The sequence below is a fragment of the Artibeus jamaicensis genome, unplaced genomic scaffold (genome assembly GCF_021234435.1).
Source record: "Artibeus jamaicensis isolate MK-2021 breed Jamaican fruit bat unplaced genomic scaffold, CSHL_Jam_final contig_467, whole genome shotgun sequence".
NCBI lineage: Eukaryota > Metazoa > Chordata > Mammalia > Chiroptera > Phyllostomidae > Artibeus > Artibeus jamaicensis.
In genome coordinates, this window is record NW_026521845.1 from 1,462,089 (window position 1) to 1,475,906 (window position 13,818).

Genomic DNA, 13,818 nt, shown 5'->3' on the forward strand with positions numbered 1-13,818 from the left:
CCTACGCAAGCGCTTTAGGCCACTGGCGTTCCTGCGCAGGTGCGTTGTCCCAGTTACGTTCATTGCGCAGGCGCACTATCTAAAGCTCAGACTCGAGCGCAGGCGTACTCGATTCCCTTCCAATCCAGTTTCCTCAGCCCCGGAGCTGCACCGGGTTTGGGTGGGCCCCTGCAGTGGCTGCACCGGCAACAGCGAAAGTGACAGCGACTGCGTGAGACGTGGACGGAAATGGCGATGTCAGACAGTGGAGCGAGCCGCCTGCGGCGGCAGCTGGAGTCGGGAAGCTTTGAGGCGCGACTGTACGTGAAACAGCTTTCGCAGCAGTCAGACGGGGACCGGGACCTGCAGGAACACAGGCAACGCATCCAGGCGCTGGCGGAGGAGACGGCGCAGAACCTGAAGCGTAACGTCTACCAGAACTACCGGCAGTTCATAGAGACGGCCCGTGAGATCTCCTACTTGGAGAGCGAGATGTATCAGCTCAGCCATCTGCTGACTGAGCAGAAGAGCAGCCTGGAGAGCATCCCGCTTACCCTGCTGCCAGCTGCCGCCGCCGCTGGGGCCGCCGCGGCCGCCGGGGGTGAGGAGGGAGGAGGGGGCGCAGGGTGCCGAGACCACCGCCGGGGCCAGGCTGGTCTTTTCCCTACCCCTGGCGGCGCCTCCCGAGACTGCGCTGGTTCGGGCGAGGAGGGAAAGCAGCGCACTCTCACCACCCTGCTTGAGAAGGTGGAAGGCTGCAGGCACCTGCTGGAGACGCCTGGACAGTACCTGGTATACAACGGGGACCTGGTAGAATATGAGGCGGACCACATGGCCCAGCTGCAGCGGGTACACGGCTTTCTCATGAACGACTGTTTGTTGGTGGCCACCTGGCTGCCACAGCGGCGGGGGATGTATCGCTATAACGCTCTCTATCCCCTGGATGGTTTGGCCGTGGTCAATGTCAAGGACAACCCACCCATGAAGGACATGTTCAAGCTGCTGATGTTTCCTGAGAGCCGCATTTTTCAGGCGGAAAATGCTAAAATCAAACGAGAGTGGTTGGAAGTGCTGGAAGAAACCAAGAGGGCTCTCAGTGAAAAAAGACGAAGGGAGCAGGAGGAGGCAGCAGCTCCTCGAGGGCCGCCCCAAGTGACTGCCAAAGCTAACCCGTTTGAGGATGAAGAAGACGACGAACCACCTGTTCCTGAGGTAGAGGAAGAGAAGGTGGACCTCTCAATGGAATGGATCCAGGAGTTGCCTGAAGATCTGGATGTCTGCATTGCCCAGAGGGACTTTGAAGGGGCTGTTGACCTGCTGGATAAGTTGAACAATTACCTGGAAGATAAGCCCAGTCCACCTCCTGTAAAAGAACTGAGGGCCAAAGTGGATGAGCGCGTGCGACAGCTTACCAAGGTGCTCATGTTTGAACTGTCCCCAGGTCGTTCCCTGAGAGGTGGCCCAAAGGCTACTCGCCGGGCAGTGTCACAGCTCATCCGGCTTGGCCAGTGCACGAAGGCTTGTGAGCTGTTTCTGAGGAACAGGGCAGCAGCTGTGCACACGGCCATCCGCCAGCTTCGCATTGAAGGTGCCACTTTACTCTACATTCATAAGCTGTGCCATGTCTTCTTCACCAGCCTCCTTGAGACTGCAAGGGAATTTGAGACGGACTTCGCAGGCACTGACAGTGGCTGCTACTCTGCCTTCGTGGTCTGGGCAAGGTCGGCCATGGGCATGTTTGTGGATGCTTTCAGCAAGCAGGTGTTTGATAGTAAGGAGAGCCTCTCTACAGCAGCTGAGTGTGTCAAAGTGGCGAAGGAGCACTGTCAGCAACTCGGCGACATCGGACTAGACCTCACCTTCATTGTCCATGCCCTTCTGGTGAAAGACATCCAAGGGGCCTTGCACAGTTACAAAGAAATCATCATTGAAGCCACCAAACATCGCAACTCGGAGGAGATGTGGAGGAGGATGAACCTGATGACTCCAGAGGCCCTGGGCAAACTCAAAGAGGAGATGAAGAACTGCGGGGTGAGCAACTTCGAGCAGTACACAGGGGACGACTGCTGGGTGAACCTCAGCTACACGGTGGTTGCTTTCACCAAACAGACCATGGGCTTCTTGGAAGAGGCACTGAAGCTGTATTTCCCAGAGCTGCACATGGTACTTTTGGAGGGCCTGATGGAAATCATTTTGGTTGCTGTTCAGCATGTGGATTATAGTCTTCGGTGTGAGCAGGATCCAGAGAAGAAGGCTTTTATCAGACAGAACGCATCCTTTCTGTATGAAACAGTCCTCCCCGTGGTGGAGAAACGGTTCGAAGAAGGTGTAGGGAAACCCGCCAAGCAACTCCAGGACCTGAGGAATGCATCTAGACTTATTCGTGTGAATCCTGAGAGCACAACTTCAGTGGTCTGATACTTGGGTCTGTGTACATGTATTCATATATATTGTTTCTATATTATTTATATTTATATTAAGTTGCCTTAGCATTTTCTCTGTAGTCTCAAACACAGCTTAACAGTAAAAGATGCCCTCTCAGATAGAAATCCAAAAGGAGAAGGAAAAATGTTAAGCCCAAGTAACAAAAATGTTGCAATTAATAAAATATATAATATGCTTTCCTTTTAAGTTATGCTAACTCTCTAATGAATATATTGTCACACTGTATCATCTTAGCTTATCCTTTAAGTCAAAACACGCTTTCTCATAGTACATGCTGTGCAGCACAGGGAAGTAATATGTCTAAGTATTTTATGAAAAGTTTCCCAGTTTGCTAAAATGTTAGATTTTTTAAAGGATCCAGTGCCATATAAAACACTCTGCTTCATATACTTTCCCACCATTAAATGTGATTAAATAGTTGCGGGGGGGTGGTGAGAAAATTGGTTTTAGGGTAAATTTTGTTCAAAAGAATTCCTACCTGAAAGTAGCTAGTGTACACGTACAAATACTCTGACCTGTATAGCACACACAAGGAAGCATAAAAGAGTCCAGCAAACATTTACAGTGTGATTGGAATGGCTAGTTATTTTCAGCTGCTAATGAGCAGCTTTATAGTATTTGATTTGGGATCCTTGACTTGAAAATCTTAAGGACTATGACAAATACTTTTTTCAACATATTCCTGAACTGTCCAGCTGGGGCTTTTATCTATCATTAAAAATAATAATAATAGAAACAAGACACACTAAGGAACCTGGAGGCACCAGTAATTTTTAGCTGCCCTGCTTCTACAGTGGCTCAAACTTCATGCAAATGAGAAAAAAGTTTTCATTGAAATATATATTTAGATATCGGGATCTGGTGGATGGGAAATTAGAAAAAAATCATATGCAAGCCCCATACTGTTCTCAAGTATGACTGCTTTGAGCAGAGAATTACGGTTGCTTTTTTGGTAACAAAGTGGAGAACAGAAAGGCGAGACAGTGCACCCGAAACCAAGGGAGAAGACCTTCTGATGACTCTTAGGATGCCCAAGGCTGCATTTTTCCTGTTTGGTCTTTTATTTTACTTGCCTTATTTTTTTTAAATGAACACAACCCTTACTTCAGATTGTTTAATAAAACAAAAATAACGAAGGAAATGGAACTTCCCCCAACTTCTAGCCTGTTGCATCTGTCGTGTACCAATTCTACAACATTGCTCGTCCCCTGAGAGAAATTGTGCCAGCTGAGGTCCGTTTGTCCCAGCTCCGGGTTGTGACTTTTGTTTATAGGTGCCATTTCTGATGCCAATTACTTCGAAAGGTCGTTTCTTTTATCTGAATAAAAATAGTGGTGTTAAGACTGTGGAAATTATGTAAAACCTCACATAGCTTCCAATACTGGTTTAATTACCGGTTGTAAAACTCCTTGACATAATTTTACTCAGGCCAGAGGAGCCTTTTATGTTCAGCTCTGCCCATTTAAAAGGTTGAAAATTATCAAAGTTAGAGATTTTCTTTGACTAAGGTTTTTTTTTTACATAACTGGGGGATTTTCTAGATAATAACCATACTGGATATCTCTGCTGAACAAAAAGTTACAATTTGTCTTTTTTAAGATCACTGGAAACTTGAATTTGATAAAAATGTTGTGATTATTTTGTGCCACTTATGGTTTCTAAAAGGATAATGTATGAAACACACACTGTGCAGATACTTCATGCTGGGTCCATAAAATGATCATCTGAAATCAAAACTTCATTGAAGGCGTGGAGTTATAACAACTTAACTGTGTATACTCAGATATTTAACTGGTTGCTTCTCCATAGAACTGTCTGCTTTTTAAAACTGGAACTCAGAATTTCCTTCTGTTAGAATGTACGCGCTCCTTCGTCCAAGTTGCAGCTGAAGGAAATGCGCTTTTGCTGGATCAGTTAGTGTGGGGGCTGGTTCAAGACCCCCACTGTGCAGAGTGTACCTCTGTGCCAGGACCAAGCGATTGTAGGCCGTCCCTCAGAGTGGGGTCAGAGCTCTTCTCTCCTTTTTGTTTCATTAGACTCCAAGGCAAGTGCTGAAACTTGAATGCACTTAGAGATTGCTCAGAATGTAGCAGGTACTGAACAAACCACTGAAGGGTTGACTGCCTTATTTGCTGGCCTCCAACATAACACTGTCACTTGAGCTTGGAGTCACAGACTTGACTGAACTCATTACTGTTGAAAAAAAGACACCCTGTGGAATTAACTGTCTCTTTGATTAAAGCCTCCTGTCACGTAAGTGCTGAAAACTGTCTTGTTTTTTGTTTAAAATAGCACCTGTACTGACATGATCAGCATTTGTATTTTGCAACTTGCTTACCTGGGATCGGTAATTCGGGACTCACCATGTAGTATACAACCGGTTTATGGACACGTTGCCTATTGCCATGCTGTGATGTGAGGGAACCTGAAACGTTTGTCAAAATAAAGCTTACGATGTTTCTTACACTGGATAACATTGGTTGATGTTACGATGTTCTATGTCTCTTTCTTTAACCAGGATTTAATATTCTTACGTCCTGTTACTGAAACACAGTGGTGAAGAGCCTGCTTTGGCCCTGGCCGGGTGGCTCAGTTAGAGTGCTGTCCCTTACACCAAAAGGCTGCGGGTTCCATCCCCGGTCAGGGCACACACCTAGGTTTTGGGTTCCTTATCCTCAGGTGAGGATGAAAAGAAAAAGAACCTAAGTTTGTGTATTTTTAACTGATTTGAGAGAGAGACACCAGCTTGTTGTTTTACTTAGTTATGCACTCAGTGGTTGATTGTTCTGCGTGCCCTGACCAGGACTGCGCGCGGAACCGTGGCGTATGAGGACAGTGCTCTAACCAACTGAGCCACCCAGCCAGGGCTGTTCTGTTTTTCTATATGGGCATGATAGGTAGGAAGCTATTAGCTGACTTAAATGTGTTCTGCTTACTGTCAGAACTGGGGTAACTCAGCCCTGGCTGGTGTGGCTCAGTGGACTGAGCGCAGGCCTGTGCATTCCCAGTCAGGGCGCATGCCTGGGTTGTGGGCCAGGTCCCCAGTTGGAGCCGTGTGAGAGGCGACTAATGAATGTTTCCTTCTCTTTCTCCCTCCTCTCTCTCTCTAAAAATAAATTCTAAAAATATTTTTAGAAAAGAATTGTGGGTAAATCAGATCTCAGTTTTTAAGGATTCCCTTCCATTGGAAATTTTAGCTATACAAAATGTGAATTTACTCTAAAAAGTAGATTATATACCATCTGCATATTCCTAAATGTATAAAATGCAATGTAGGCCATATGACCTAGGAACTAAGATTATAAATGGCAAAGGATGTGTTTTTCTCAATTAAATACCGAGGTAACTATCACATATAATTGATTTTAAAAATGCATCGACCTGGCTGGTGTAGCTCAGTGGATTGAGCACGGGCCTGCAAACCAGACAATCGTGGTTTAATTCCCAGTCAGGGCACATGCCTGGGTTGCAGGCCAGTTCCCAGCAGGGGACGCATGAGAGGCAACCATACATTGATGTTTCTCTCCCTCTCTCCTTCCCTTCCCCTCTAAAGATAAAATAAATAAAATCTTTAAAAATAATAATAAAATAAAAATAAAAATGTATCGAATGCTGTGCCTCACATTGACTAGAATGTAATGCTTTCAAATTGGACAAAATGGAGATTAACACTGGAAAAAATAAATTTGAAAATAAATGAGTTCCAAAACTGTTGCTAATTAAATTAATGAAATTAAGCAATTGAATGCAAACAGTTGCAAAAAAATATATAAAGCTGTTGTAGTTTAAGTACTTGGGGGAAAAGTGAGAAAGGAGAGAGCCGTGCTATTTTGAGGCATTTGGAAAGTCAGCCTGAAATTACGTCTGAAGAGGCCTATGTGACACATTTCTAGAAATTCCTTCGCCAAGTGTTCACTGTAAGTTTAGGTAAACAGTGTCCAATTGCTCTCTCAGCCTGATCACCCATCATACCTTCTCCCCAACAGAATAGAACACCTGCTTCCTTAAGTGTTAAGTACATTCATTCATTTTTAAATAAAATGATTATTCTTCCTAGTAATAAGATTTAGTTATTTTTACTAATCTCTGGAAAATACTATCTAGTTTTGTTTTAATTTTTTAGTGAGGTTGAGCAACTTTTTGGTTTTTATTTCATTAAACACTTGTTTACATCATTCTTAGATTTGTCTTTGTAGTTATGATTTTGTAGGAGTTTATTGTATATTTATGAAATTAATTCTTCATATGTACAAAGTGGTGTCTATTTTTTCTATGTATTTATTATTTTTGTGCTACAGTAAGTTTGAGTCTTACAAAGTCTGATTGATCTGTTTTCTTTTTTCCTTTGTGATGTTCCTGGTTTTCATCAGGCTTAGAAAGGTCTTTACTCATAGATGCTAAAAACACTCATATTTTTCTTCTAGTAATTTGTTATACTACTTAAATTTTTGCTTCATCTATAATTCATTTTAGAGGAAAAAATGATGTAAGAATTCCATTTTCCCACAAATAATTAGCAAGTTGTTGCAATAATTCTGAGTCATCTTTTTTCTCCATTGACTTGAAATGCCATTTTAATAATGTATTACCTTTAGAGTAGATGTGCATTTGGGTAGGTTTTTAGGCTCTTTATTCTTTCACTGGTATTTCTTTTTCTTTTTTTAAAAGATTTTATTTATTTAATTTTTAGAGAGAGGAAGGGAGTGACAAAGAGGGAAACATCCATGTGTGCTTGCCTCTCAAGCGCCCCCTACTGGGGAATCTGGCCTGCAACTCAGGCATTTGACCTGACTGAGTATGGAGCCTGCAACCCTTTGGTTTGCAGGCTGGCACTCAATTGATTGAGCCACACCAGCCAGGGCATTTCACTGGTGTTTCTATGTCTGTGTCGTTATCAAGCTGTCTTAATTAACTGCAGATGTATAATATAATTTTGTCACTGGTAGGACAGGTCTCATTTTACACCATTTCAGGGTTTCCTAACTAGTCTCACATATTTATTATCCAGTTTGCATTTTGAGTAATTTTGTGACATTCCTCCAAAAGAGTTGGCCTTCTGATTGAAATTGTATTGAGTCTATAGATTAATTTGGGGAGAAATGACATCTTTGGAATTTTGAATCTCCTTGTTCATTTATGCAACTGTTCTTTTGTATTTCATTTGTTTTCAAATTTCCTTCAGGTAGATCTGGGACATTTATTGGAGTTTATTTCTAGCCTTTATCTGTTAGTGCTATTGGGAGTGAAATGTTTACCTTCATTAGGTTTTCTGATTGTTCGCAGGGGGAACACACTCATTTTAATTATAGATACTGTTACTGGTGCCTTAGGTAATTATCTTATGGATTTTAATAGTCTCCTGATTGTTTCTTTGGGGTTTTTAGGTATATGATCACATCACCTGCAAATAAAGATCATTTTGCCTGTTTTCAGTTTGTATACATTTTATGTAGTTCTCTTAATATTGTGTATTAAATTGAGTCTCCAAAACTATTAAATCATACAGATAGGTTAATAACAACAACAACAACAATAATAATAATAATAATAATAATAATATTTAAATATATAAAGAATAATAAGCCCTGACTGGTGTAGCTCAGTGGATTGAGCGCAGGCCTGTGAACCAAAGGATCATGGTTCAATTCCCAGTCAGGGCACATGCCTGGGTTGTAGGCCAGTTCCCAGCAGGGGACGCATGAGAGGCAACCATACATTGAAATTTCTCTCCCTCTCTCCTTCCCTTCCCCTCTAGAGATAATAAATAAAATATTTTTTAAAAGAATAATACAATAATTAATTCATAAATAATACAAGGATAAACTGTGTTTCACATACTCATAACTGTAAACCTACTTTTGCCCACCCCTAAATTTTTTGCTTCATGTTAATATCAAGGAATTAAGAATTACATGAGATGTGTATCTAGTAGGAATGTTTTTCCTGTTTTTTCCTTGAAGCATGGAAACCCAGAAGGAGGAAACCCAGCGAGGTGAGCCCAGCATCTGAAAGTCCTTTATTCCTATGCCTTCTGCCGTCTCACCACTGGCTGAGCAGTTGAAGCGTCAACGAACGCACAGGGCTGGGGAGGCAAAAACTGGACTGGGGGGTTCAAAGAAAGGGTGCCCCTCAGAAGACCCCGTCTAGCTTTGGGTTGGAACCCTAAAAGTCCACACCCTGGGAATAAAGAAATACACAGGCCTTCAAGACTTCCTTGCAGTAGGGGGTCAGAGATTGCTTAGTATCTCCTGTGCTCTGCCAGAAGCAAATCTTTTACTGAGGCTGTTACAACTCTCCTAGGCTCGAATAGTCTCTGTGGTCTTTATGGACGATGTTCGGCGCTCAAATAAAAATAATGAGAGCTGAGAGGAGAACAGACTATCTGACTAAGACACAAGAGAAACACAGTAGAAACAGACTTAACGGAAAACCCAGATAAAAGGGTTGTCATTTTAATATGTCCACAGGAATAAATGACAAAAAAGTTCTCTGCGTTTCTCAGAGACCTGGAAACTAAAACAAAAACACCACCAAAAAAAACCCAAACCAAAAACAAAAAGGCAAACAGCCCTGGCTGTTTCCACAGCTCAGTGGGTTGAACACGGGCCTGTGAACCAAAGAACTGCTGGTTTGATTCCCAGTCAGGGCACATGCCTGGGCTGTGGGCCAGGTGCCCAGTAGGGGGCGCATGAGAGGAAACTGCACATGGTATCTCTCCCTCTCTTTCTCCCTCCCTTCCCATCTCTAAAACAAACAAACAAACAAACAAACAAATAAAATCTTTTAAAAAAATATCCAGAGTGAAACAAACTTTCAAAAGGGCATCAAAGATATATGGGCTACATTTAAAAGCTACGATATACATGTAATTAGAACCTCAGAAGCAAAGAAAGTATTTTCATCTCTTTTTGCCCTGATTATTTTATTTTATTTCATTTTATTTATTTGTCTTAAGAGGGGAAAGGAAGAAGAGAGGGAGAGAAATATCAATGTGTGGTTGCCTCTCTTGCGTCCCCTGCTGGGACCTGGCCTGTAACCCAGGCATGTGCCCTGGCTGGGAATCAAACCATGATCTTTTGGTTCGCAGGCCCGTGCACTGAACTACACCAGCCAGGGCTGCCCCGATCTTTGAGAAATTTCTTCAACCTTGACTTCTAATCTTCTATCGAGTTTTTACATGTTTTCATAGCTTTAATTTCCCAAGAGCTCTTTTTGTGCCTGCCTGTCCCATTTTTATGGAGCGTCTTTTGTCTCTCGGAGAATATTAAGATTACGGATGCTCCTTAACTTAGGACAGGGTTGTGTCCCGATAAATCCATCCTGAGTTGTAAATGTCTTAAGTCAAAGACGCATCTGAGACCCCTAACCGCCCCCCCCCCCCCCCCGTCATGGCCCAGCCCGGCTTAAACGTTCTCAGAACACCCGCATTAGCTTGCAGTTGGGCAAAATCGTCTAACAGAACGCCTATTTTATAAGAAAATGTTGACTATCTTGTCATTCATTGTGCGTCTTCCTTTCACACCCTCGGGAAGTCAAAAACCTGACAGTGGGCCCCCCCTGGAAGGTGAGGGACCATCTCTTTGTGGCTTCGCCGTCCCGTTCAAGGGCTCTTCTCGCTGAGCTTTGCTCCTCTTGGTCGCACTTGCCCCCCGCCCCGTTTGCTCCCTTCTGCCCGGAACGACGGGGTCGGAGCCGGCCTGCAGCGCGGGGCTCGGGCTGAGTCCCTCCGACTCCGGGCGTCGGAGCGCGGGCCTCGGAGCCCCGCTGTCAGCGCTTCTCCCTGCAGAGTCCAGAGTCCGATCACCTGCGGACATTGCTGTTAAATCCTCACCCACGGATACAGTTGCGGATTTTGGAGAAAGCGGGAGGAGGGAGAGAGGGACGCAGGGATCCGGCGGGCCTCTGACGCGCGCGCGACCAGGCATGCAGCCCCCGCCCGGGTGAACGGGCACCCGTGGACTGCCCCAGTCCCCCTCCGGGAGGGTGCCCCGCGCGAGGGCTCGGGAAGGAAGGAGCGGACCAACCCGCGCCCCTGATCTCCGCGCTGCGTCCTTCGGTGCCAACTGGCCGCCGCCCAGGGAGGTGCGGTAGCGCCCAGTCAGAGCGCACAGTCCCCACCGCCTCCAGGGCGCAGCGCGGCAGTGCGGGCCTCGCAGAGCGGGGGTGGGGTCCGCCCACTTCGTCAACAGCGGTTCCCACGTCTCCTGGAAGGACCCCCAGTTGCAGGGGTAGCGGGGATGCAAATGTGGATAAATGGTTACAGGGACGAGCCATAGTTATTCAGGACGGTACGGCAGCCGCGAAGAAGCTCAGAGAACCGAGGAGCGGGGAGTGTCCAGAGGGTGAGGGTGGGGGACCAGGGGCCCGCGAGGGGGAGGAACGCGGGCCTTCCTCTCGAAGCGCGAGGCCCGACGTGCCGGGAGGGTCTGGCATCCACGATCCGATTGCCCCTCCGACTTCGTTCGCGCTCGTTACCTGGCGGTCCTCTCCCGTCCGGCCCTGCGTCCTGGCCGGCCTAGGCGGTTCGGCCCAGGCGGTTCACCCGGGGACGGTGTCCCTGTCTGCTCACCCCGCCCGCGCCTCGCCCGCGCCTCGCTCCTCCGCTGCCTGTTCCCCGCGTCCCCACCTCTGCGTCCCCCCCCCCACTTCCCCCGCAATGCAGGCGCCTGGCGGTCCCTGGCAGGCTTACCAGATAAAATACAGTGCGCAGTTAAATTTGAATCTCATTCTAAATAATTCTTGTATAAGTATGTTCCAAATGTTGCAGCTCTTTGGACACATTTAAGCCCCGCAACTATTAGTGCTGAAACAACATAATATAACCGGCCCCGTTCCAGGCCAGCCGCCCGAGGCGGGTTTTCTCCAGCCCTGCGGGTGCTCTAGGGTCGCCCTGGGGCGGAAGATGCGCTCCGGGCGCAGTCCGAGACCCGCTTTGTTGGGGAACGAGACCGGGTGGTCCCCGTCCACCTGCCCCCCCAACCCTGCTTCCTCCTAGGTCAGGCAAGCAGGGGCTGCTTCGTGGTCAGCACAACCTCTGGCCTTAGTCTCCGTCGCCGTGCCGTGCCCAGGACGCGCCCGGAGGCCGCGCCGGCGTCCAGCTCTCTGCGTGGCCCCAAGCGGGGCGGCTCCTGCTGCGGGTCACGGTCTCCGGTCCACGCCGGTTACTGCTGCTCAATGTCCCTCTGGCCACTGGCCCGGGGGCGCGTTCGGCCCAGCGGCTCTGCGCCCTGTTTGCAACTCAGGACCTTTTGCAGACGGCCCCTCTCCAGGGTCTGGGGTCTCCCGAAGGTGGCCTGGGAGGGAGCGCGCCAGACGGACACCCTCCCTCGCTTCTCCGGCCCGGGGTTTCTCCCTCCCGTTCCAGTCACCCAGCGCGGTGCGCCTCCTTCCTGCCTCGGGCTCTGATCACCTGGAAGCCCAAGAGGAAAGCATTTACAGATTTTATCTATTAGAGGGAGAGGAAAGACAGAAGGAGAAACGTGTGCGCGAGAAACAGATCAGCTGCCTCCTGCACCCCCCACGTAGGGGGCGGGCTCGCAGCCCAGGCCAGGGCCCTGACTGCGAATGGAACCTGCGACTCAGCCGCACCAGCCAGGGCTCGCTGGGCAATCGTTTTTGCCTTCCACCCGGCTGCTAACTTCCCCCAAGACAGGGGAGCATGGAGCTTAATTATTATTTCTTGGAGCTGTGAAGAAAGGTACAGAAAAGTTAAAGAAAAATAACAAAACCAGCGTTACTATTCACCCACCTATGGTTGATGCACCGGGCCTCACCAGCATGATGATTTTAAATAAAAGAGGGAAAGAAAGAGGAAGGAGATGGTGGGCGGGTCCCGGGACCGGTAATAATAAAATTCGTCTCAGCTCGCACGCAGCCCTGGGCCTCGCAGCGGGACCCTCAGGGACCCTCATCCAGGGCATTCTGTCCCTAGCAGGGCCCCGGGCAGCCTACGTGGTCTCCCCAGCGGGCCGCTGTTCCCCGCCCCGTCAGCCCTCCGCAGCTCTGGGTCTCTGCTTGGGCCCTGCAACTTCAGCCATTAGCCCCTTGGCCTGAGTTTTTTTTTTTTTTTTTTAAGGAAATGAGAATTGGACTGTATAGTCCTGTCAGCCTGTGATTCTTCCCCCAAAAGCACTTGTGAAACAGAAATGAAAACCGGTAACGACACACTGCACTTTGTCCCTGAACTCAGTGCAGCCCCGCCCCCTTCTGGAGGATGAGGGAGGACAACGCTACTGGGCTCCAGTCCCAGTGTCAGAGCGTCTAAGCCGCTGGCATTTGTGAGGCACTTACAGAGGAGCCTGACCCTCGGCGAGCGCCCCAGAGTGCAAGTCGAACAACTCGAGCACGGCGGGGTTTTTCTTCTGTGAGGGACGCCCGTCCCGTGACTCAGGGAGGCACAGGCTTGCGGCAAAGCCCTAGACAGCCCCCCTGCCCTCCCCCCGCTGCCCCCACGTGAAACTCGTCAGTCCCAAGGCTGCTGCAGCTGACTCACAGGCCGCTGGGTTCAAGTGCGCTTCAATGATTTGAGCAAAACAGGGCCTTCCATCTTAAGTCACGAATTTTGCCCTCTGGAGGGTAATATTCTTCTGCAAAGCTGAGGATAGTGTGAGTCTGCAATGGTCCATTGGATTCCTCAAAACATTGCACCGGCTCCCTGTGCAGTGCTTGGCTAGCCAAGGAGGCCCTGCCAGCAGCCACACAAAGGTGACAGCAGGGAGCTCCGGGGCACGGGCAGCCCAGCGAGGCTCGGCAGGCGCCCAGAAAACAGACAACCAGCAATGACAGTTGTGTCAGTATCTGCTTGTGTCATGTTTCTGCCCTTCAGCCATATGCTTCATGTGGATTACAGCACTTGAACTTCCCCACAGCTAATGGTCCGGTCAGCTAAGAAACAGGTGCTCGTTATCCTCACTTAACAGACAGGAACTGAGGCCTTGGGCCAGTAGGAGCCTGCCTGAGGCTGCACTGCCTCAGTGGCCGACTCTGCTCCCTGTTCTGGTCACTGCCGAGGGGCAGTGGCGCAGCCACGTCACAGGCATAGGGCAAAGCCAGGGTGCTGCCAGGCCGCTCAGCCCTGGAGCACAGCTTATTGCTACAGCCTGCTGGGCACCAGGGCCTGGGGCCAGCAGTCAGAACGTGGCCCTGCTGGGACCCTTCCCAGCTGCTCCTTCCTAGCCCCTCCCCCCGCCTCACCTGGATTCCTGGAGGCCCAGGAAACTTCAGGGGGCATGTAGCCCTTCCTCCTCCTGGAAGGAGCTGTTTTGCCCACATTCTTCTCGGAAGTGTTGCCCTCTCCCTGACCCTTGGGTCATCATGGTTTCTGCTCTTGCAGGGACAGCTCTGTGGTAGCAAGTCCAAGTTTGGCACCTACCCCCTTGAATTTCTAGCTGACTG

General features: G+C 48.3%; 1 protein-coding gene across 1 annotated transcript; it reads left to right on the top strand.

Moving 5' to 3' along the window:
* Positions 1-33: 33 nt before the first annotated feature.
* Positions 34-4,913, top strand: EXOC8 (exocyst complex component 8). The gene has a single exon (XM_037136762.2). The coding sequence runs from the start codon at positions 229-231 to the stop codon at positions 2,395-2,397; it is 2,169 nt and encodes a 722-aa protein (XP_036992657.2). The 5' UTR covers positions 34-228; the 3' UTR covers positions 2,398-4,913.
* The last annotated feature ends 8,905 nt before the right edge of the window (positions 4,914-13,818 follow it).